This window comes from Clarias gariepinus, chromosome 22 (genome assembly GCF_024256425.1).
Source record: "Clarias gariepinus isolate MV-2021 ecotype Netherlands chromosome 22, CGAR_prim_01v2, whole genome shotgun sequence".
Lineage (NCBI taxonomy): Eukaryota > Metazoa > Chordata > Actinopteri > Siluriformes > Clariidae > Clarias > Clarias gariepinus.
In genome coordinates this window covers 25283364-25309144 of record NC_071121.1, presented here as the reverse complement: position 1 = coordinate 25309144, position 25781 = coordinate 25283364, and the positions used below count along the sequence as shown (strand labels likewise).

General features: G+C 38.8%; 1 protein-coding gene across 8 annotated transcripts in view; it reads right to left on the bottom strand.

Moving 5' to 3' along the window:
- Positions 1-25781, bottom strand: part of LOC128510467 (utrophin-like) — a 210171-nt gene that overhangs the window by 158713 nt on the left and 25677 nt on the right. For 6 of the 8 annotated variants that reach the window (XM_053482764.1, XM_053482771.1, XM_053482770.1 and 3 more), the window contains 11 exons: positions 22232-22293; positions 19761-19853; positions 18055-18132; positions 14712-14804; positions 14382-14554; positions 13000-13115; positions 12739-12896; positions 6391-6618; positions 1720-1901; positions 590-740; positions 353-472 (listed from right to left, as the gene is read on the bottom strand). In XM_053482764.1, coding sequence (XP_053338739.1) covers positions 353-472; positions 590-740; positions 1720-1901; positions 6391-6618; positions 12739-12896; positions 13000-13115; positions 14382-14554; positions 14712-14804; positions 18055-18132; positions 19761-19853; positions 22232-22293 — 1454 coding nt within the window. The remainder of the gene's footprint in view (positions 1-352; positions 473-589; positions 741-1719; positions 1902-6390; positions 6619-12738; positions 12897-12999; positions 13116-14381; positions 14555-14711; positions 14805-18054; positions 18133-19760; positions 19854-22231; positions 22294-25781) is intronic. The other 2 variants (XM_053482766.1, XM_053482767.1) reach the window with 1 other exon arrangement.

Here is a 25781-nt window from a genome sequence, read left to right as displayed (position 1 = left end):
ACATGTCTGTTTTAAATGTTTTGATTGTTTTTTCCCCTGATGTGACCTCATATAAGAAGCACACCCCCCCCCCCCCCTCCTGGCTTTTAGCTCAGCTCTGCTCAGCTCATTAACACACACAGACACAGACACACAGACACACACACACACCTTGTGTGAGCTCTGAGACTTGTGTTAACTTGTTTAAAAGAATATTAAAATATAAAATTTTCATTAAACATCAGTTTTATGGTTGTTTGATGAGATTTCAGGTCTGTACTGGCATTAGTGATGCAGACTGATTCCGGCCTCACGTGTTTGTTGGAGTGCGAGCTCCGTCGAGGTGAAACAGAAACTTGCGACGGGTCCGTACCTGAAGTTGGTCCTCCAGAGCGGCGGTGGCGCTCTCGCCGCTGTTCTCGTCCACCACCACCACCATGTGAGTCAAGGAGTTCACCTTAACCTGCTCGGCCTCCAGGTCACCCTGTAGAGCCTGACGAACATGGAGGACGTGTTCAAGAACAGAAGCGTACAGACCTTCTGAAGTTCCACACTGATCAGCTCCGACCTCAGGGTCACATTCTATACTTCCAACATAAACGTCTCTTACTCTGTGCTGCTCGATCCGAGTCAGGTATCCCTGCATGTCCGCCGCCATCGGCTCCGTCTCCATTTTACGGATCCGCCCCTCCGTCTCTTTCAGCCAATCAGAGAGCTGCTGGAGCTGCTGATGCTGGAGGTCCATGAGAACTTCATGAAGTCTGGAACAACGATCAAAGCAGAGGTTAAAGGTCTCGACTCAAATTCAATGGATTTAATTCACTGATTTGTGTGATTTGTTTACCTGCAGAAACAGTTTCTAGTTTCACTTCGCAGGCTCCCTACATAGTCAACGTAACAACATAGTGCTGAATGCTCGACCCAGTGCAGAGAGTGTGCCAAAACATTTAAAAATGCACAACAGCTCCCTTGTAAGCTTTGCGCTCAAAATGATCAGCATTTTCATGAAGGATTAAAGTATTGGCCCCCTTGGTGATCGTTTTCTCTCGTTTCATTACTCTTTTTTTTTACATTTAAGTATCAGGATGCTTGGTTTTGCAACACCCGGTCTCATTTTAAAACCAGTTATGCGCGTGATTTTTATATAAATCATAAAATAAACTAATACATTTCTAGTGAAACCCCCTCCTACCTTCTTAGAAAACAAACAGGAAGAGAGGATTCAACCTAAACAGATAATGTCTTGTATAAATCTAAAAATAGGACTTTTTTTGTTAGATTGTTTTTTTTTTTTTTTGTTATAGGTGTTATAGGTGGCATTTTATTTTCTTCGCCTTAAGAACTGAAGTTTTGCAAGAAATTTGTCTCGGCATTTAAACCAAGCCAAACCGAAAGTCGCGCATACGTCCCGGAGCCGTACAAAACTTGTTTGGAAAGCCAACGAAGCATGCCAAGAGGAATCATAAATTAATGTTAAGTGAGGTTTAATGTCTATTTATTTTATATTTTACTTTTAAATATAGTGTCTAAATGTTTTTATTGTTTTTATATGCAGAAATATGATTATAGTGTTGGAAATTGGTAATATATCTTTGCGTGGCTGGAACGGATAACCTGCATTTACATTATTTCCTATGGAAAAATATGTTTTGCAATAAAGAATTTCGTCTTCAGAACGCTTCTGGTGCAACATACACATAAACACTCTCTTTGTCAAAGTGTGTGTGTGTGTGTGTATACCTGGCCTGGCGGTCCATGCTGTTCACACGCAGAGCTTCCCAGCGTGAGTTCAGTAGAGTCATCTGCTCGCGGATCTCCTCTTCTTCCTCCTCGCTCAGGTTGCCCTGCGCGATCAGCTGGTTTCCCACCTGCAGCACGTTACCCACGCTGCTCTGGTGAGCCGTCAGCTCCATCATAAATGCCTGGGGGAAAAAGAAAAACACAACTTTGTTAAAAAAAAGAAAGAAAGAAGGAAACGTGCATAATATGTTAGCGTTTCTATAGCAACAACTTTATTGAAGCGATTTGCCTATAACCCCTTACGCTCCAAGACTGCTTATTTCTTGTGGAAGGAGTCTCCAGTGCCAGTATGTTTTCCACCACAACAAATTCTTCACTAAAGCATAAAAAAAAAATGCAACAATATGATAGTTGAGACATTCTGTTGCTGCATCGCATTGATTATTTTTCTAAAACGTCCTGTTTAATGACTTCAGACCTACTGCAGTGTTTCACTGAAACACATTTTAAGAGACACCCCGAGACTACGGCGTCCTTTACCGTTTCTGACCTGTAATTCAGAGAGCTGTTAAACACGTGGTAGTCATTACACCAGTGTCAAGTTGACTACACCCAGCTTTTAACTCTAGTTTGCACTGAAGCCCGAATCTCAGAGCCCAGTGTGCGTTCTCATTCGTGTTACAGACATCCTTAGAAGATCTTTCGAAGAATCTGATAGGAAACAATAAAGGAGCAAAGCTAACGTCACGATAAAATAAAAAAAATACATCTTCCCGAGTCTCTCTTTTCAATCTGCGCTAAAAGCCTGAGCACACAGATATCATCAGCGGCTGGACAGAAAAGCGAATCCCAAGATGATCCCTATCACACGATACAGCATGTGAACACAATGCTGCCTTTCTGATCTGCAGATATTGAGCAACTGAATTCCAGTTCTGAGACCTGATGGGATCTGATGATGCAGGAGACTTAAGGAAGTGTTCATGGAAAGCACGCTCAATGAAGATCCACCGCCGAATATGGACAAAAATGATAAAAATACATTTGCTACAAATATACTGTACACGTCACCTTGTACAGTGTGAGTTTTAGGCGCAGAGAAACCGAAGATTCAACGGCTTTTTATGGTGATCTTTATTGTTTTGCACCAAAAAAAACTTAGTATAGTGATTATTTCGAGTGGCATTTCATGTGTCACCACATTGAGTCTAAAATCTTTTTTTTCTTCCTTTTTTAAAACTATATATGTTTGCATTTGATGTGTTGCTGGAGATGTTGAGGGTAATGTTGCTGTTTCTCTATAATCCTACAGGGGGCCGAGAAGTGCAAAACAAAATAAAACTAAAAACAAAATAAAAAAAAAAATAAAAAAAATCAGAAACAAAATAAAAACAAAAAACACGTAGTAAATTTAAAAACGAAATAAGAACAAAAACAAAATTGCCAATTCAAAAACAAAATAAAAAAAAATTTAAATGAAAACAAAATAACCAACATTTTTTAAAAAACAAAATAAAAACGAAAACAAAGTAGCAAATTCAAAAACAAAATAAAAACGAAAAAAAATTAATGAAAAAAATATTTAAAAACAAAATAGAAATAAAAACAAAGCAACAAATTCAAAAACAAAATAAAAACAAAAACTAAATAAAATTTTAAAAAAATTTATAAATAAATAAAACCAAAACAGCAAATTCAAAAACAAACAAAAAAATTAAATAAAACCAAAACCAAAAAATAAAATTTATAAAAAAAAATAGCAAACTTAAAAAGAAGATAAAACTGAAAACAAAATACCAAATGAGAAATCACGATGACAATTCAGTCAAACCAGAAAGGGTAGGTATAGTTTGCAATTGGAATTCTTATCACTGATTGGAAGAGACATCCGTCACTCAAGACATACAAAAAATACTGAAGCAATTAAATGTCCGTAAGGCTGCAGTACTTCCTGTATATTATGAGTGATAGATGTCTCGTCCAATCAGCGTTAAGAATCAAGAACGTAGGTAGGTGTGGTTTGCGAATTAAATTCTTACGGATTTTTCCCCCCAGAACATTAATACTAGTAGGCGTAGCGTGAAAGTTAACTTCCTCGTTTTCTTCTTCTTTTGTGTTTACTAGCGTCTCACAAACCAACTATAATTCATACTGCCACCTGCTGTCTCAGAGGGTGTAAATACACAAGTGTACCCGAGAACGGAGACCAAAAATAATGTGAACGCTTGGTCAGTAGAGGAGTGATGAGGGGGGGAGGGGGGAACCATTGTTAATGGGCAGGGTACAAATCAGTCGTGCCTAAAGAGTCCTTATGTCCTAGAGCATGTTACAAAAATAACAGTGGGATTACATCAGCACTCGTGACACTGAATATGAAAAATTAACCTCAAATCAACTTGGACCAGAAAAGAATAAAGAAAAAAGAGGGGGGAAAAAAGGCTCCCTTCAGCGCACCACTTTTAACTTTTAGTCTTTGTTAATAAGTGGATTTGGACACACGCTGCTAAGTTGAAAGCGGCCCACAGTGTTTGCCTTCCAAGAAAACCGAGCCAGCTGATTTGTCTGGAGTGTTTGAGCGCCTAAGTGCTTATGTTGTTCGGTGCCAGGAGGTGCGCTCTGGGTCACTTCACCCCAGAACAACCATGGCAACCTCAGAACAAAACACGGTAAGGGCAGATCTCTGGGAGTCAGCCGAACGTGACAGATAGCGCGCACACACACAGACAGAGAGAGAGAGAGAGAGAATAAAAACTCTCCATCTCTTTAATTCACTGTGCAAAGCTGTTCGTTTTAGTCTGCACGCGGAGAACTGTGTAAGAGATGCAGGTTCTGAACCAGGTACCGGAAAACTGGGTACTTCCAGTTAGGAAGGTTCTCAATTACTCAAGATTAACAGCAACAGGAACTAAACGTGTGCTAAGACCACGTTGCATACAACTGGATCTTCATTTTTTTACCCTTATTCCACAGGAAGTGTAACACTAAGGGTTCTCGCTTATACACAGCGTTAATGTTAGATCGGATGGCTGGGGTGGAACCCAATCAGTGACGCGAGAAACATAAAAACACACTAAAGGCGAGGAGCAGATTCGAGCCAGGTGGTCTTGATCCGCTTTTGGAATAAGAAAAAAATACGATTTGACTCGAAAGTTTATCATCATTAACTTGAGTGACATCACATTTGCCATCTCTACATCATACTGAATTTTGGATTATCATTTAATCAGATATGTTGCTAAAAGATTTTGTTGTCTCTAAGGCGTTTTTACACTTGAATTAATCTGCTTGGTGTAGGAGCTTGATTTCGCAGACTTGCAACATGGCCGCCACTTAATTCATCCACTTAGTATGATTGTCCTTAAGTACCAAGGCTCAAGTGGCTCAACAATACTTATGGAGGTCAAGGCTACCTTCAAACAAGAAGCTCATCCTGTGTAAAAACGGTTTCATTAGCCATGGAATGAGATTTTTGCTAAATGTGTTTTAACTGCAAGCCTTCCCAAACCGAGACCAAGAAAGATTGGTTTTACATAATGACAAGGTGTTCAACCTCCTCCACTGACCATAACAAACACTTTCCCCAACATGCCCTATTATTACCAGAAACAGGAAGTAGAATGTCAAGTAGCGGAAAACCTCCAGACCTTACACAAACCACACCATGGATCAGAGGAAGTGAGTGCCAGATCTTCCAAGAGGACCAGGGATTGTTCTCTGCACCACCCATGGGCTTGCAAACAGCCTTCACACTTTACCAAGAAGGATGAAGTCATTCCAAGATACACCATGACCCATACAATATTTGGTATATGTGCCAATTTACAAAAAACAACAACAACAACATTATAATTATTAAATGGTTTTGGTAGTAGCACCAGAATGGGAAAATTGGAGTTACAAATCATTCACCTTCAGCACTCAAGAAAAACCCATTCCTTAGAGAACTGGCAAATCTCTGTTTACCTGTCCTGGCCCATCATCATCCCTCACCTTTACCATTAGGAATGTAAACGTTCCCACTACCTCGTTACCACCCCAGAACACCTTCCCCACCCCCCCATCCCCTACATCTACCACTCTATTCAGAGTTTGGGGGTTTGGAGCTGCTTCGTTCCATGGAATTCCTGACATTCCTTGCATGTTGTGACCGTGTACTCTGAGAGGAGGAGGGAGCCAAGGAGGCTACACATTCTTTTCAGAGAAAACAGGAGGTGTTTACAGTCTGAAGAGTGACCTCTCATCATCTTCACAAGCCTGGATGTTTCTCCAGATTTTCAGGATAGCCAGAATAGCTGTGATTAGCATCAAACTAGCAGCCAGAGGCAACAACAAGGGGACAAGAGACCCAGACTGTAAAGGGAACCTGGTGGATCGTGGACTATAAATCGTTACCAGATACAGGTACAGAAGAGCAAAGACAAACGGTACTAAATGACTTGATAGGACCATCTTTGTTGGGATAAGGACAAGGCACGTCCTTCTAATTGGCAGCAGGAGCAGGTGCAAATCCACAGCACCTCAGGGAAATTATCTACTGAACTGGTTAGGCCAGTTTCCTCTTAGCCTCTTAGCCAAGTAAGCAAGTCAAGGTTAATCAAAGTTGACCTGATGCTTCATCATTTGCAAAGCATTTGTACATCAATGTTTAGAATAGAACTGTAACTGAGGTACCTCATGGATATGGAACTGATCCTTGACTTCTTCCACGTCATTGGAAACCTCGTCCTGGACTTGCAGCGCGTCCTCGGCGGACAGCAGCCACGTGAGCACCTCCTCCAGCGTGACCTGATAGGAGTCCAGATCCATCGCCGTGCCTCCTTCCAAACCGATCTCCTTGTCCATGCTCGATGTCACGGTTGGCGATCTGCCCACCTCCTCCGGCGCTCCGGCCAATCCCTGCTGCAGAGATGGACAGGAAGATTGAGCAAATCAACAACAAAAGGGGTTTATATAGAAAGACACAAAGTGAGAAGGGTGAAAGGAAGAGTCTAGGCTGGATGGATTTTAGTGGGTGGGAACATCTCACGTGTCTAATGCCATGCTGGATTTAGGATGTGTATGCTGGCACCGCCTGGTTATGATAGCCTTCCCAGTAAAACCTTGCTGATAGAGCTGGGCTTAGAGTCACTGCACTGTAACTGTCATGCATTATTAACCTCTTGGCTGTACTCCTTATCAAGTAAAAACAATTCTAAAAATATCCACATTCACAAGAGCACACACACACCCATAAAAGTGCCTGACATTTTCAAATACAACTAAATTCCAGCATGCAAATGTCAAGAGAAAGTGTGTGTGGATGTGATTGTGTAAGCGTAATAGGAGCAGGTTTTTCTTCATGGTGTAAATACCATTGTCTTTCTTTATAAAGCAAGGTGTTGTCTGAGGAAGACACTCCCATTGTGTGCCTGATTAATTGGCGACAAACACAACACCACACCCAAGATTTCTGGATAATACTTATGTTAATAACGTTACGCAACAGGCAGACGCGGGATCAGTGAGAAAATACAGACTATAGCCGCGATCTGAAGCGATAAGGGTGATTTTCTCGCCGAAATTTACTGCCGTTCATTAGGGATCCATCGTACTAGTGTGAAAGTTTTAACACCTAGGCTAGAGTGTACACAGCTGCCCGGGAGACCGAGTCCACGGCTAAACTAAACAACAAAGTGTTATTTATGAGGGGAGAAAGTCAATAAAATGGTGATGAATGTGCATTTGGTAATATTTAATAAAAAAATTAATGATGCAGCTTTTATAATTTAAGCTAATTAAAGTACATTACGTTATCTCATTATAACGATTCTCCACTTTGTTTTGTAATTCAACGTTTAGCACTTAACCACAAAACTACCCTTTGTTTTTTGCTAAATTAAAATCACAAACAACAGAAAAAACAAAACGTTACAAAAATACTGTACACAACAACAAAAACAACAAAAACAAAAGCATAACAGATGAGGCGAAAGACTTTCTGCAATTAAGCGCAATATGTGAAATAAAATTTAAAACGTCAATTAAACCAAAGTAAAAACAAATAAATGAGCTAGAATAAATAATACGCAGCAACAAAAAGCAAAGCAATGTGTGAAATAACCCAGAAAAAAATAAAAATAAAAAATAAAGAACAATATTAAAAAAAAAAAAACAATCAAACAAACAAAACTTTCAAAATAGTAAATTTCATCGGCACAGAATTATGTTCACAAAAAACATAAAAGAAGTAACAAAATATAACAAACTATAAAAAAGTTAATAAATTGCATCAAATTTATAAAAAAAAAGCCATAATAATTTCAAGTTATTATTATTACTATTAGCAAATATTATTTTGTATTATTAATATTATTATTAATATGTATAATATGTTTTCTTTTGTTATTACTTACTATTATTTTTTATTGTTGTTGTTATTATTAGAGAATATATTTTTTGCTATCTTACATATAATAAAACTAAAGTTGGCGTGTACGTAGATTGATACATAAGAGATGATATGCTACTTTGAAATTTTAATGGCAAAAACTGTACTGCGCTGTACATTTTTAAAAACGCGCTTTTACGGGGGCAATTAAAACTCATATGAACTAAGTCTCTGGCATATTTAGTTATTAATATCATTGTTGTTGTTGTTTTTATTAGTGTTATTTACTTTTTTGTTGCTGGTGGTGGTATTATTATTATTTTTATTATTGGTATTATCGTGATTATTGTTTTGTTATTTTGAAGAAAGCTGGCAACTTTTTTATGCTTTATTAAAAAATAAAATACAAAGCACAACTTTTTATTCACATAACTTTTATGGATTTTAATAAACTCTAATGTTCTGGTTTGTATTTATTTGAATGGAGTATTTTGGTTGCTGGCTGGATTTTCGAAAGAGTTAGCATCTACCCACACACACACACACACACACACACACACACACACACACACACACACACACACACACAAACACACACATATATACACAAATACATCACAAACACATCACAAACAAACACACACACACGCCCTAAACTTCATCACACTGAGTGAAAGTGCTAATAACTGCTGCAATTCACATCTTTAAATAAAGCTGCGTTGTTTAGAGCAGAATGACCTTGACCGAGGAGGAAAGGTCATCGAGCCAAAATATGTGCTGGCATTCTGGGCACAAACCCACACAGTGTGTGTGTGTGTGTGTGTGTGTGTGTACATGTGTGCATGTTTGTGTAGAAGAATGCACAAGTGGAAAGTAAGATTATAAGTTAAAATAAAATACAAGCCTGAGAACTCCTCTGTGTGTGTAAGTGTATGTGTGTGTGTGCGTGTGTGTGTGTGTGTGTGTGTATATTTATATACGTGTGCATGTGTGGCACACTGGATTAAAATAGCTGAGGTTTGGCAATACATAACTTCCTAAATGGTAAACATATGGCAGACCTAGATCTCTCTCACACACACACACACACACACCATGCAGGGGTCTCACACTCCGTTAGTGCATCTGAGACGCGATACTAAGTGCCGAGTGGCCATGTGGGCTGGGTAAAGAAAGACTTTCTAGAATAGCACTGTGTTTGTGTGTTTGTAAGTGTGTGTGTGTGTGTGTGTGTGTGTGTGTGTGTGTGTGTTTGGTTCCACTAGGGTGGACAGAGTGAAAACGGTGACTCATTCTCGCCAGCGGAAAAACAGCAGAAGCGGGTGAAGCGAGAGAGCAGAGCGCGTGTGGGAGGGAGGGGAGGGGCGGATTCTGACTCAGTCTCCACACCACAGGGGCAGATGTGTAACCGCAGAGCTCCGCTCACGCCACCTCGCCCACCCCGCCAGCCCCATCCTGTCAAACTGCACCTCTAAACTAGGGCTGACCGATATGACGTCATAAACACTGACATTGTGATGAACTGTGCCTGTGCAAGATGACGAAGCCGTCATTAATTAATATCATACTTTAATTTATTTTATTTATTTTTAAATAATTAGGATTTGAGCGCAAGCAGCTGATTACAGATAATGTTATTAAAGTTGTACTGCTAATTTTTAAAAACTAACAACTTTCACATAGTTTTTATTGTTAAATATTTGGGATTTTCTGTTAATATTTTCGAACATAAAAACATACATAAATGTATTATATACTTGTTTATTATTAATAAAACGAACTTTTTTCAAATACAACATTGCTGCAAAGAATCAGCCAAAATGTATCAAAACATTTTGTCAATTTTAAATACTGAATATTTGTATTAATATAAATTGAATTAACTATAAAAATAGCACTTTTTATTTTAAAATTATTATTTATCAGAATTATTTTATTGCAACATTACTGCCAAGTAGCATTTGAAGTAATGTTGAATTATTTTCTATTCAATTTTAAAATTGTAAAATTGATAAATTTCATGTTTTTTTTTTTTAAACTAACATTTTCATTATTAAATTTTAACACTGCTGACTAACAATGGCTAAAAAACATTATTTATAAGAATTTATTTTATTTTTTTAATTACATTTTACACACAATTTTATTTGGCATTAAATCTTAAAATATGTAGATTTTGTTTTCTGTGTTAAATTTTTTTTATAAGTTTTATTTTTTTAATAAAAATCTCTCTATATATAAATATATTTTAAATATAAAAACAAGATTTGTTGATTAACACACTTTCTTTGTAAAATAAAGCCACAATTTTAAAATATGTTTACTATTTTTGCTAAATGATGTGAACTGTCCATCATTCTAGTCATGTGAGCGAGCTGTTACTATAGAAACAAGCGCATTGAGCTCATACAGTAAACATGGGATGTGACTGACAGGCGGAACTACAGCGGAAACTCGGCATATGAATTCAATCTGTGGGAACAAAGTGTGGGTTTATAAGGCGACCTTTCATATTACGAAACGCACTGTCCCATAGGAAATAATGTAAATGCAGATAATCCGTTCCAGCCACCTAAAAATATTACCAATTTCCAACACTTTAAGTATATATTTTTTTGCGTAAAAAAACAATCAAAATATTTAGAAAAGAGTAAAATATGAAATGGATATTAAACCTCACTTAACCTTAATTTATGATTCCTCTTGGCGCCGGCTGCTTTAAAAACAAAACTCCTTTTTTTTTTCTTGCTACCGTCCTTGATAACATTCTTGGAAAACCATGGCGCTATGTCTCCACTAAATCTTACACAAAAGGGAAAAAAAAAAAAGTAAACTCTTTTCACTTGGCTTTCCAATCATGCAAAAAGTTTTGAACGGATGTACACACGACTTAGCAGACGTCCAGTTTAGCTCGTACAAAATTTCAGTTGTTAAGGCGAAAATGCTTAAAGCGTATATATTGTATCCATATACTGTGATAGATGATGTTATTAAAAATAAAAAGATTGTAACCAATCAGAATTGAGAATAGAACCGTGCTGTGGTATAAATAAAATCGGAATTGACTTTTTGAAAATATCGCTCTTTTATCTCATGCTTTGTCTCCACTGAAATTCACAATCTTTTACAGTGTTTAGTAAAAAGAGTGGTTAATATCTTACAGACCAATGAAATCAAATCCTCAAAAAGTCCGAATTAAACCTTAGAAGCGTCTCCGCCACTAGTGATCACTAAACCACAGCGTTTATCCTCTAGCTGCTCCGCCCCGGGCTTGTATTGTGTCTCAGCTGTAACTAAGATAAAAGCCGTGTCAGCTGAATGAAGAGAGTAAATGTAATATAATGTAAACAGCAGCGCCGCTCGGGAGCCCGTTCACTGCTGGAGTTTTTTAAAGAGCCAGGCTCGGGATTTACAGGATCCTGACTTTCCTCTGCGAGGCTTTACAATGTCTTCTTTGTTCTCGCTCTGCCTCCGTAAGTGCGCCTTTTCTCCAAGCTAAGCGAATTACTTAAACTTAGAAAGTCACATAAACGCTCACGTCGTGTCTGTTGTTAGAAGCTGTGAATCATGGGTGGGACCGGATTCGATTCAGTTCTTTTGCTTTGCGATTTTCTATTCAATTCAATTCCTTAGCACTAATCAATACTGATTGTCTGATTGATTCGTCTCAAACGGATGTAATTTTTACAGATTTTGAAATATTAAAAAATAGTAAAAGACACAAAAAAAATGTTGTGTAACTTGTTCTGTTGATTGTTTTAACGTCCTGCGTCTTACATACTTAAAAAAAAAATTCCTGCTTTATACTTCATTCCAGTAGGCGGCAGTATTGCACCGACTGCTCATAAACTCGCAAAATAAAGAAGCACGGATAGTCTTGCAAAAGACAAGTATTTTGCAAGCGTATTGCAGAAGATGGACGCATTTTTCTATTTTCTGTAAAAATGTGGTAAATTGTACGAGGAGAAATGTATTAAATTGTTGTCCAAATCAATGTGCAATCTCTGCGCACTCAGACCTGAGGCGGTAATCGCACCCTTGACCGTGGAGGTGCGAGACCACAGTGCTAACCACTACGCCACCGTGTCGTCTCTAAAGTTAACATGAAAGAAAAATTACTAATGATTTACAAGTGAAACAAGTTCACCTAAAAGTTACAGTATGTGAGGGTTGAAGTAACACCCTGTACACACACCAGTTTCAATGTTTGAGAGCACGTCCACGCTAACCACTAACCATCTTATTTCCCTTTCTAATGATCATTACCGATAAGGTTTTCTCACATTTTTTTAAATACGTCTGTTAAACGTTTTTCAAACCTTTGGGTCATCATAACTAATTAATAAAGTTAACTCATGCTAGCTAGATACGCCTTTAACATTAGCCTTAAATCCTGTATACAACAACAATGGACTTCTTTATTTTGTGTCCAAAACACAAAACTTTTCCAAATACACAAACAGAACGCAAAAAAACGGAGACAGAGGTAAGAGGGCGAAGCTTCCATGTGGCCTTGGTTAATATTGAAGCATTCGAACTGTCAATCGGTCAAGTTTGTGATTATGAGTCGATCTGTTCGTCTGTTGGTTTAACCGGTGAAAAGTGAGGACTCGATTAGCCTTGTGGATTTGTTTGGGGTTTGGAAAGTTTACCTGTGTGCTAACGGGGTGTCCATCGTCCACCTTATACTTCCTTGGCAGGGTCTCGACTTCTCGGATGTCGTCCATGGTGACTTCGTTGGGCAGCACGGCGAACAGAGACGTGACGTACATGAGGATGGACTTCTTATCCGGCAGCTGCACAGCTACGTCTGGAGACGGCAAACGAATGAGAAACGTCTTTGTTTGCTAATTTGGGATGGGAGATGTTAGTGAGTGTGTGTGAGCGTGAGGTCATCTGTACGCGATTTTTACCCTCAGAATCGAGCAGCTTCTCGATGTTGAGCTCATCTTTGGCGAAGTTAAAGGCGTGTTCGAGTCTCTCGACCGGAGACAGAGCCACTATCTGATCCCAGCGGAACGCATGAGGCCTGGAGACGAAAGGAGACGGACATGAGATGAGATGAAATGAAATGAGACATGACGAGACAATAAGTGACGAGGAGACATGATGTGAGAACAGAAGCTAAAAAAAAGGGGTAAAAAAAAAAGGCTTAAGGAGACCAAAAGTGAAGAGACAAAAGACGAGAAGAAAGGAGGGGAAAAAAAAAAAGAGACCACACAAGAATAAAATATGAGGCGAAAAAAATGAGGTAAAAAAAATAAAAGTCTGCAGAAGGACTGGATATGAAAAAAAGAAATAGAACGAAGGGTGGAGACGACAAAAACACACAGGGACAAAAGGTATACAAAAGGAAAGAAATGAGAAACAAAATATATGGAATAACCATAAGACAAAAAAACGGATTGCATGAGGCCTGGAGTCAAAAGAAGATGGACATGAGATGAGATGAGACAAGGAGACAAGACTTGAAGAACAGATGCTACAAGCAAGGGCAAGAAAAGGCTTCAGGAGACCAAAAACGAAAAAACAGAACAAGACGACGAGAAATGTTTAAAGAGGGAAAGAAGATATCAAGAAGAAGATATGACAAAAGAGAAAAATTGATGGTAAAAAAAGTTGAGGTAAATAAAAAAAAATAAAAATAAATAAAAACAAAAAGGCTGGATATAAAAAAATAATAGAAGAAAGGATGAAGACGGCAAAAAAAAAAACACAGAGACAAAATGTATAAAAAAGAAAAGAAAGAAGAAACAAAACACATGGAACGGACAATAAGAAAAACAAAAAAGACAACATGAACAAAGAATAAAGGATTAAAAATTCAATCAAGAAATGAGACAAAAGAAATAAAGGTATAAATAAGACAAGAATGTGAGAGAAGAGAAAATTAAGTGAGTGAGAGAGAGAGACCAGAGGAGGGAACGAGTGAAAAAACTAAACAAGGAGAAACAAAATAAAACAATAATTCAAAAAGCTGAAACAATATCAAGAGAAAAAAAGGGATGATTAAAAAAAAAAAAAAAGAGATGGAAAGGAGATGAAACGAGATGTAATGACAAGAGAAGAGGAATGAAAACATGAGATGAAAGGAGGAGACAAGAGATGAAAGACGATTTCTGGACAGGAGAAAGGACAGGCAAAGGGAGGAAAGGGGAGGAGATGAAAAGAGAAGGGAGACGAGATGGATAAAAGACGCAGAGTGAACTGAATGAAAAGTCTATAAGACAGGCAAAGGAATAGACACTGAATGCACAAACTTATAAATGTGTGTGTGTGTGTGTGTGTGTGTTACCTGAAGCGGTGCAGGATGGCGTTGAAGGCGAGGCCGTCCGTCCAGCTGGTGGTGAAGTTGATCACGTTAACGTCGCTCCGGCCGCGCGTGCAGTTTCTGACCCAACTCAGCAACGTCTTCTCACTGTTCGTCTGCTGCAGGTTGGACATTACGTCCTTCATGATGTCTTTAACCTACACACACACACACACACACACACATAGTGCTGTTAATGATCCTCATATATAAAATGACAAATGTGTCAAATACAGTCAACAGAAAACAGTGTGTGTGTGTGTGTGTGTGTGTGTGTGTGTGTGTGTGTGTGTGTTGATGCGCGCAAGTTCTCACCTGCCAGTGTAATATGATACTCCAAATGAGCCCGAGCGTCAGCTTATGATTTCCATCCACAATGTCCGTCCCGCCGATATTCACCAGGTCCACCTGCACATACAGTGTGTGTGTGTGTGTGTGTACGTATTAGTCATCACGTACCAATACACATCAAAGACGTATCACACTCTCATCCTGTTCATTCCTCCGCTACTCAGGTAAAAAGAAGCAGCCAATCAGAACACTTTGTAAAGATGATTAATGACAACACGGAAATCTAATCACTTCTAGCTCATTATTACACTAATTACTCTGGATTTAATTGATACACATTAGATTTCACCTCTAAATAAAGATGTGTGTGTGTGTGTGAAGTGTTTAATAAAGAAACAGTTAAAACTTAAAGCGTTGTGTTTTACCAAAAACAAAACTAGTGATTGTTGCAAACAGACAGTTGCTGCGTGAGTGTGTGCGTGAGTGTGAGTGTGTGTGTGCGTATGTGTGTGTGCGTGTTTGTGGTTGCAATAAAGCTTTACCAAACATAAAAGTAAAGGAAATAAACACTAATGGGGGCAAGGTCTCTGTGGTCCTGTGCTCACCACTATCTTTCATCAAGCACACACACTTTCAGGTTATACGTCATTGTGAGGACTTTGCATTGATCACTATAGACAATTAAAACAAAGCTCCAACTAAACCAAACACAAACCTCTACCTCAAAAGGCCCAAGCAAATATTTTGTCTCTTTTAGTTGTTTTTTTGGTAAATTTTATGAGGACCGGCTGCTTATGAGGACATACGACACCGACCTATACTTCTGAGGACCTCTGATAGTTTAGAACTTTAAAAAGTCACATAATACACATGCACACAGGTCGGTGCACACACACAGACACGCGCATACGTGCACAGTCAGAAAAAAACACACACACACACACACACACACACACATGTATAGACTAATTACTCTGTCCTTGTTGCACTGTTTGTCTCTGAGCAAAGTTGATGGTGAACACACAAGGTTGCAAAACAACATCCTGGAGCTCATAAATCATCAAGGACAGTGATGAAGAGAGACAGAGAGAGACAGAGAGAGACAAACACCCAGAGAGAGAGAGAGAGAGAGAGAGATGGATAGAGCAAAACTCAGGTCCTGGCTGCACTTGGTCTTTACATTAACTTGTTTTTATCAGCATTATATCTGGAACAAGTAGAAAAAAAAACAAGACTCATTTAGTAAAGAACTGGTGGCGTGCTGTTGGACGAGAAATAATCAACGGATAATTGACCGCTTTCCCTGTAAAAGTGTTTTCTCGCTTAAACACAACAGCGATCTGCCAACACTAACAAATGTTTTTCTTTATTTATTAAACAGTCCCACACTTCTTATCCATTTATAGTAACATGTTGGGTCCTGATATCACTTTGCAGCTACAAATATTTGCTCCTGCTCCAAACTTTTCTTTCTCTTTATCTCTGATTTGTCTTTAATGAAAGAAAACAAACCCCACAGCTTGTCATGTTACAAAGAAAGCACAAAGACGAAAGGCCTTTCTAGGTTAAAAGACCTCCAAAACTTACCGATCAAAAAGATTCAAGTCCACGTCAGCGCAGTCACTTTTCCAAAACTAGCTTTAAACATTTCTTTAAAAAGTCTCAGATTACTTTCTTCGCCTATATTCAATAAACACGGCGTTCCAAATGTACTATCCATCTGAGCGGCACTTGATGGTCCGAACGTAGAAATCGGCTCCTCGACCGAGCATGCAAATCGTCGATCCGTAACGCGGCAATTACGCTTTGCATAAAACGAGGAACGACAGCGGAAGCCGCTTGTTAGGTTTTTGTCATCTGATTTCCATATAACACACCACACAGCAAAGAAATTTCAATCCGGCAAACCATTTGACTGCAAGTGTGAGCGGTGAGGTTTTAGCGCACGTACTGTATTCAAATTAGGGTTGTAACTCACAACTCAGAACCGACGACTTGGGGAAAAATTCAATCTAGTGATGACACATCAACATGTCTGCTCAGAGAAGGAGGATTACACAAACGAGCACGTCTTATCATGAAGGAGTTTCAATGTTTATACTGTTATTTGTAAATAGGTTATCATACCGTTTTTTACGGGGGCGTTCAAGTCAAAGTGGGACTCATGCTAATCAGTTCACTAACCGCAATTATCGCAGTGTTTCACTAGTGCTTGAATACCATCAAGGTAGAAGGTTTTTTCAGGAAACAAGAGTCGTGATCTGACTGTCTGGTTCATGTTTTAAACGCTGGCCTCCCAGGAACCCCTTTAATGGCCCAAACGTGTGGGAATGTCTTAGTTTGACATCATGTTTATACAGACTGATGCGTCTCTCATTTCTTTTGTAAGATGGTTATCGATTTTAAAACCTTCTTTAAAAGCATTTGCACTGCTCAAATGTTTTACTGCGAATATTTACTCCGATTTAAATATACATATTTATACAGTTCCGATTTAAATATACATATATATATACAGGGAGTTTTTAAAAGTCTCGGGAATCTTTTGCAGGTGTTTAGAGTTAATTAGTTGATTTAGATGATTAGATTAATAGCTCGTTTAGAGAACCTTTTCATGATATGCTAATTTTTTGAGATAGGAATTTTGGGTTTTCATGAGCTGTATGCCAAAATCATCAATATTAAAATAATTAAAAGGCTTGAACTACTTCAGTTGTGTGTAATGAATCTAAAATATATGAAAGTCTGATGTTTATCATTACATTACAGAAAATAATGAACTTTATCACAATATGCTAATTTTTTGAAAAGGACCTGTATACATACATATAAGTGTGTGTGTGTGCTTATATGGAACCTTGTTAGTGCGTGTTAAACGTGTTAAATGTGTATTTTGTTTTTTTTGTCAGGTAGAACAGAAGATATCATGACCTTTATAAAGGGTTAATTTTGCACCTACCGGGATATAGGAATGAAGTTGCAAAGACTCTCAAAATTAGCATGTTATTATTATTAGGTCATAAAAACACTCAAAAACAACCACAGGAACACGTGATCATGTGTATCTGTGCTATATCGCCTGTGTGACCCATTTTTTGGCCAAGTCTTGTTTATATAGTTTAAATGGACTATAATTCTGTTTATCATATTGCCTATTTCATGCTTTAAAAAAAAAGTCACTCTATACTGAACAATCCTCAGCCCTATATATGTTTATTAAAAATAACGGAAAAACAAAAAATAGCAAAAAATGCTCTGAGCTTTAAGGGCTACGTTCTATCCAAAGGTGTTGACGCTCTTCTTATAGTTTCCAGTTTTCCACTTTCAAGTTGTCAGGAACAGGAACAGCGAAATGCTTTAAACTTACGTTGCTTTGGTGCAGCACTTGGAGAACTCGGTTGACGTTATTCAGAGAATGAACTCTGGTGGAGCCGCGCTCTTTCGTCTAGATCAGAAATAAAAAGAGAAAAGTAAAATATTATAGCAGGATAAGAATTAGAAGTGTTACGTGTACAGTGGGACCTCGGCATTGTGAATTTTCACCTTAAAAATTTAATTTTGCAAGAAAATTTTCGGTATAACGAGTGACCAAAGCAAGTCGCGCATACTTCCAGAAGCCGCTCAAACTTTGTCTTGTCTGCGTGTTAGTCAAAAACCAAGCAAAGCGAGTTTAAAAAGTTTTTTGTGTTTTTTTTTTTGCCATTTTGGGTAAGATTTAGTGTAGACAATTAAAGATTATTACAAGAATAACATTCTTGGGACCCATGGTGCTATCAAGGACAGTAGCAAGGAGAAAAAGGAGCCGCTTTCAGTTTGGTTTTTAAAGCAGTCAGTGCCAAGAGGAATCATAAATTAATGTTAAATGAGGTTTAATGTCTACTTATTTTATATTTTACTTCATTTATGTCTTTTCTAAATATTTTTATTGTTTTTATATGAACAAATATGACTATAGTGTTGGAAATTGGTCATACTTTTAATAATATTTTTGGGTGGCTGGAACGGATTATTAGGATTTACATTATTTCCTATGAGACGATGCGTTTCGCAGAACGAAATTTCGTCTCAAGAACTCGCCTCCAGGACGGATTAAATTCGTATGTTAAGGTTCCACTGTACATCCATTTATTATCATAATCAAACCATTACATCATGGCTTGTGATACTCAATACTGGCGCTGTATAACTGATTAAGTATTTTGACACAACATTGAGCAGGCTGTCTTCGTCTCATTCATACTCAAGTGTTTGTTATAACAGTATTGCGTGTGTGTGTGTGTGTGTTGCGCATCATGATAATCATGTATGGTGTAACTGATTATCAGCATTTCTATAAATGGTAATGCTCAATGTGTGGGAGATTTACACACACACACACACACACACACACACACACACACACACACATCATGTGTACATTACTGTTATTACATACTGTATATTAACCAATTAATAAGACTCTTTATATATACAGCTATATCACACACACACACACACACACACACACACACTTACACAGAAGAGTGTTAGGAGTTATAATTAACATTCCTGGTTCGAAGGAATCCTGCTGAGAGCTACTATCTAAATACACGTGCGCGTGTGCGCGCGCATACACACACATACATACACATACACACACACACACCTTTCAGCTGTCAATCTCAATGTCGAAACACAAAATGGTGTGTTTCTGTGTGTGAGAGGGTTCTCAGGAATTGCATTTACACAATTCACACACACACACACACACACACACACACATACACACACATACATACACACACATACACACACATACATACACACACCCCAAATCTCAACAAATGAACCCTTCCTGTGACGCCCTCCCTTCCCACTGCCCCCAAACACCCCTCTCATACACACACACACACACACACACACACAAGGAACTCGTTAAACATACACACATACTATAATTACACTCAGACAAATGGAGTCACACACCTCAAACACACCCTAAAATGGTTGCTCTCATAAATGCAGCTCGCACAGAAAGACAGGTTTAAATACACACACACACACACACACACAAAAACAAACACAAACACACACCAAGGTGGTTCCTGTGAGGCCCTCAAGAAGGTCCAGGAGCTTCCTCCCATCTTTAAGGTCAGAGAACAAGTCAGTAACTGATGGCTTCCCCGTCTGGAACACACAACACATATACTGTAAAAAATTATTAAAACACACACACACACACACACACACACACAATTTGACTTGGTATCAAAAAGATCCCATGAAGCACTCATATTGGAAAGACGTTAGAGTTTGAAAAAGCCGCCAACGTAACCGGTTACATCACGTTAAACCAGCAGTGGATTGGGAAGCGTTTGATTCCGTGACTCTCCAGGTCATGACCAGCATCCTCAGCGCCTCTCACATTCTGAAGATCATCGGCGAATCTTTCATTCATGACGGACACTCACTCTTTTCAAGTTCAGCAGGTCATCGATTGAATCTTCGGCTCATTAACGAGAGTCACTTCTCCCTTTTTCAACAAGTCACCGTTTGACTCAGCGGATGTTTCGGTCATGACCAAGAGTCGCTCCTCATTCATTCATCAACACTCCTTTGTTCGAAAGGTCAAGTTGTTAGATTTCCTCCTCTCTCTCATTCAGCAGATCGGGCTTTGACTCCATGAATCTTTTAGGCGTGTTTGGGATTCACTCCTTTCCAGTTCAGCAGATTGAACCTCAGTGATTGAACCAAGCACATCTTTTGGTCATGACCGTGTTTCACTCCTCTCTTATTTAACGGGACAATGTTTGAATCTTTTCCTCATAATGATTTGTTTCTCTCTCTCTCGTTCCGCAGATGCGGATTTGACTCAGCAAATCTTTACCACATGATCAGGATTCACTCCTTTCTAACTGAGCAGAACCGTGACTGACTCAGTGAATCTTTTGACCATGACGGAGATTCTATAAATCAGCATGTCAGTTTTTAACTCAGTGAATCATTTCAGTATGACTCATGCCCATGAGGTCGGTGCTTGACTCTTTCGAGTCTTTTAAGTATTATTATTTTTTTTAATCCTGTTTAAGGTTCTCTACTATGATGCTAAACAAGTACGTGTTTGATTCATCAAATATTTTGGTCATGACAGAGATTCACATTCGATCACCAGGTTAGTGTTCGACTCAGTGAATCATTCCATTATAGTTTTTTTGTGTTGTTCATCAAGTAAGTGTTTGACTCTTTTAACTCTCCTAGTCTTCAAATCTTTTAAATCCTAAGATTAAGCCAAGATTCACGACTATCTTGTTCAACAAGTATCTGTTTGACTCAGGATTCATTTCTTTCTAGTTCAGCAGAATGGCAATTGACTCACTGAGTCTTTTGGTCATGCCAGAGATTCACATCTCATTCAATCACCAGGTCGGTGTTTGACTCGGGGAATTTTTTCATCCTGACTCAAACGTCTGAACTGATAAACGAATCTGAATGAATCATTTAAATGACTCAATTCACTGAAAAGTCTTGAAAAATTCCATCTGTAAATAAATCAGCTGCCATAAACTCATCTCTGCTAAACGTTACCAGTAATTACCCAGAGGGACACACATCATAAACAGCGCAGCGTCTTCGAGACATTAGGGCACGAAAGGAAGTGCAGTAAGAGGCAGATGAGACGTGTTCAGCCAGAAAGGTCCACCAGAAGGGTCACTAATCACCATTGTCCTTCTATAAATATCTAAGAGAACATGGCCAAAGCTTTCACGTGGGAATGACGAGGAGACTCGGCGGTTATTTGTCTCCAAGGGACATAAACACGGCCATAAATCCCAGACACAAACGGCATGTTGATTTTTTGTTTATTTGTTTATTTATTTATTTACTCAAGATATTTTATTACTCGTTATACCCCAAGCTGTTTATTTCTTGCTTCTGATTGGTCAATTTTACGATAAGAACCAATACAACACAATTTAAACACATTCTAGTCCAGCACGTTAACCAATAAAAAAAAAAAACAACAGACAACCAGAAAGGAGTTTCAGATGAGAGGGAGATGATTAACAGTGAGGTCACTATCTGTCAGGGGACTTCCTTTTTTCCATCCACAAATAAACAAAGACAAAACACCCACCGTCTCACAAAAACCTGACACGTACCAAATCTAGGTTTTAATCCGAAGCTCAAAAGCTCAACAAATACTGCATAAAACTACAGCTAAAGTCTGAGCAAGGATGCAGGACCTCCATCTGGGGTTCTACTGTAAATACCAGAGGAGACGCCTGAAACGATTTGGGAGCTGCTCAAAACTGGGACGTCTCCCAACAACCAAAAATTCCACACTATCCTGCCAAGAGATCAAATTATAAATATATATATATATTTTTCCCCCTCAGCAGATCAAAGAAAACAACTTCGCTCTGTAGAACTTGGGAATCTTCGCCAAGTTCTGGAATAGAAATTCTCAGATTTCCCAAAACGGAGCCAGGGAAGGAAAAAAAAAAACTGAGGCTGGTTTTAGGAGGGTTGTTTTTAGGAGGTTTTGCTGTTTGGGTTGTTGTTACCTTGGAGAACTGTGCATTAATCCACTTTGTGAACGTCTTTTTCTGGACTGCATCGTGTTCATCTGGGAGAAAGAAGGAGAGAAAGAAACAAAAAGAAAGAGAGAGAGAGAGAGAGAGAGAGAGAGAGATTAATTAGGTTTAAAGTCATAAATTACTACAATTAAAAGCTTTACCTTAAGGTACAAAGTCCACAAAATGAAGAAACGACTTTTTCGATGTTTCCAAAACCACCATCTTTAACCTACTATTAGATTCCTTGTAATGCTCTCACACAGTTTTTAAAATGCCTTTGCTGGACTGAATGTGCACACACACACACACACACACACACACACACACACACACACAATCCTAAATTAAACAAAGAACTATCGTCTTTTTTTACAATTACACATAAAATATCCTCAGTATACAGAACGCTGATGTTCTACTTGTTGCCATCATGAATTCTCGCATCTGATTTCCTAAAGCAGGAGTTCTGACAGCTCAGGAGTTCATTACTGCACTCAGTCCAACATATTTCTACGGTACCGGCTCGGACAAGCTGAGTGCTCCACGGTATCTGATTTAAAGTGTGTGTAAAGTTTCTCTATAAGGTGATGTTTATTTAGCACTTCGGGTGGAGTCTCCAGTTGTAACAGTAAAAGGTTTTTACATTATAAACTTCATTTTATAGAAAGTCAGATACAAGCGGTGTTCGAGTCAAAGCAGGACTTTTGATTTTGTGCAGAATAACAGAACACAGAGTAAAAACATCCCTTATTTCTCTATATAATCCTCTGCTGCACTAATGCACTTATCCCAGGGTTTCACTAGTGATTGGACACCATCAAATAAAAAGTTCTCGCAGTACACGGAAGCCCGGATTGCGTGATAACGTCTGAAACACTGGCCTCCCAGGAACCCCTGTAATGTGGAACTCCAAAGCTGGCTTCTACCTCATTTCCACTACACTGGTGCTGGTGCCAGGTGCCGGTTCTGGTGCTCGGCCGGTGCTGGACCGGGAACCACTGAGAACCGGCCCGCATTTACACTAGACAGGAGCTTAGCGGGAGCTGCATGATAATACGTCACAGGCCACGCCCACTAAACAGAAAAGTTTCTGAAGTCAGTTAACTGGTTATACTCCAAACTATGAAAATGTATTTCAGTATCCAAAGGCAGCTTATTCAACGTGTTATAACTGCTTAAAGAGATCGACATAGACAACTAGCTTATTCACTATTTAGTTGGTTGTTCGTGTGAAGCCTGCGACTATTAGTTCTTCTCTTATTTCCTTATACACTTTTTTTTTTAAAGCACTTTCCAATTTCTGCTGAATCTCGGCGGATGTTCAAAAGCGCTTTTGTTTCGTCCGCGCTCCACATTAACGGACTTTGGGTCTCGGCCATTTTTTTTTCCCTCCCTATAACTCCGCCCACCGCTCGTGACGTCACAGGTTCTCGCGACTAGACCAGCAGAGTTTAAGGGCCGGTTCGATGCTTATTTTAGGGCACCGGCACCAATTTTTTTCTGTGGAAAAGCTCAGCACTGGTTCCTAAATTGGAAACCGGCACAGAAACCAGAGCAGTGGAAAAGGGGTATTAGAGCGAGGTCAGGACTGTTTCACAGGACTCCCACACCCCTCCAGAGACTAGCAGAGCTCAGCAACAAGCCAAGGGAGGGGCTCCTTTTATATGAGGTCACATCTTTGTTTCACACGCCTGAGACGAGGCTGGATGTCAAAACAGGAGTAAAAAGTGAGTTTTTAATAATACAGTACATCGCCCGTTTAACGGTGAGAAGTGCTTAATGTCATCTTGATCTGATCTGAGGTCACTTGCTGAACTTAAGGTTGAGGTGATTTTCCTGCTGAGAAAACTCAAGACATATAAGTTTTCTTGGCCTTTTTTTTCCCCAGGGGTCAAAGTTGTAGTCAAACTCGTCGAACAGCCTCGTTAGTTAGCCTTCAGTGACTCTAGTGAGTCCATGAGTTATTCATTACAATCTGCAAAAACCCCATGATACCATGTAAATACAAAATATCAATGGATTTTGACAGCGTTAGTGTTTATTTTGACTGAAACTGTCTAGAATGAATCACACGCACACACACACACACACACACACACACAGGGAGTTCAGTAGCTGGTAATCAAACATGTCAGATAGAGAGTAGAGATTAGGATGAGTTACAGCTTTGACCTCTTCAGCCACAGGTATTAAATAATCCCTAAAACTGAAACTTTAATTCATGACACAGAGACCACCCAAAGAGATCCTTTTAGTATTTGGACAACTGCCTGAATTTTTCTTATTTCGTTTTTTGTTTTTTTTTGGGAAATTTGACCTAAAAATAATTCAACCTACTAAAAACATTATAAGCAGAAATTCAAATACCGCACTGCAGCAAAAAAATATAATTATAATTAAATCACAGTGAAAGTGATATAAATTTAATAACGTGTAATAATGTGTTTATTATGTTTGAATATTTTATTATGTATTATGTTTGAAATTTTTTTTTTCCCAGTTCAGGTTCATTATGTTTTTGTTTCCTTTTTTACCTCAATAATTAACTTAAACTGAATGTAATTGATTTTTTCAAAATCTTGCAACATAAAGTCAGCAGCAGTCAGAATTTGAGTTTGCATTTATTCTAAAAAAAAAAAAAAAGTTTCTTTTTTCTGTTGCTATGAAATGTTCAGAAATGTGCCCTTGAGTTCAGGGTAGGGTCAAAGGTCAAAAAACTCCAGGGTCGCAAACAGACAACTGAGTGTGTGTTGATGCAGAACTGCTGAAGGGCGAGTTCGGAATGTGTCTCAGGGAGAAAAACACACTCACACACACACACACACACACACACACATTCAAGTAGTATAAAAGATGTGAGCATGGGGTGTTTGAACATCAGCTATGAGGCCGGCTAATGACCATGACTGAGTAAAATTTGCACCACACACACTTACACACACACACACTTACACACACACACACACACACACACACACACACACACACACAATCACACACACACACACTCTGCCCTTTTATGTCTCGGCCCAGAATTCCTGAGCCCGTCTGTTTGAATAAAGTGCATTGTATTCAGTGTGTGTGTGTGTGTAAGAGATGATCTCCAGTCATGCCACCAGCCCTGTTTGTGGTCTGCTCTATAACACGCGTGCAGACGACCAGATGTCACGATGACATGTCAGGTGTTAAGAGCGTTCTAAATCTGCACTGTGCGCGTGACTGGAGACGTGGTTTGTACTTGAACTAACGGGACATTCCACGACACACAAAAACTCCCAGAATGCAGTGCGTGTTCATTCCCTCTCTGAGCTTGGACGCTTGCCTGAACGTGCCCCGGTGCGTAACGAAGAGCATCCAGATTTACAGGTGAGATTTAAAGTGTTGTAGATGAAGACACACGCTCTCCCTTTTTTCTTTCTTTTTTTTTTTTTAAAGAGAAAGCGAAACAAGCATAGCATATTACGGTATAGCACTTCATGCCTTAGGGGAATTTATAATAAAATTACCCAACACAGCTATATAACAAAATAAGTGTAGC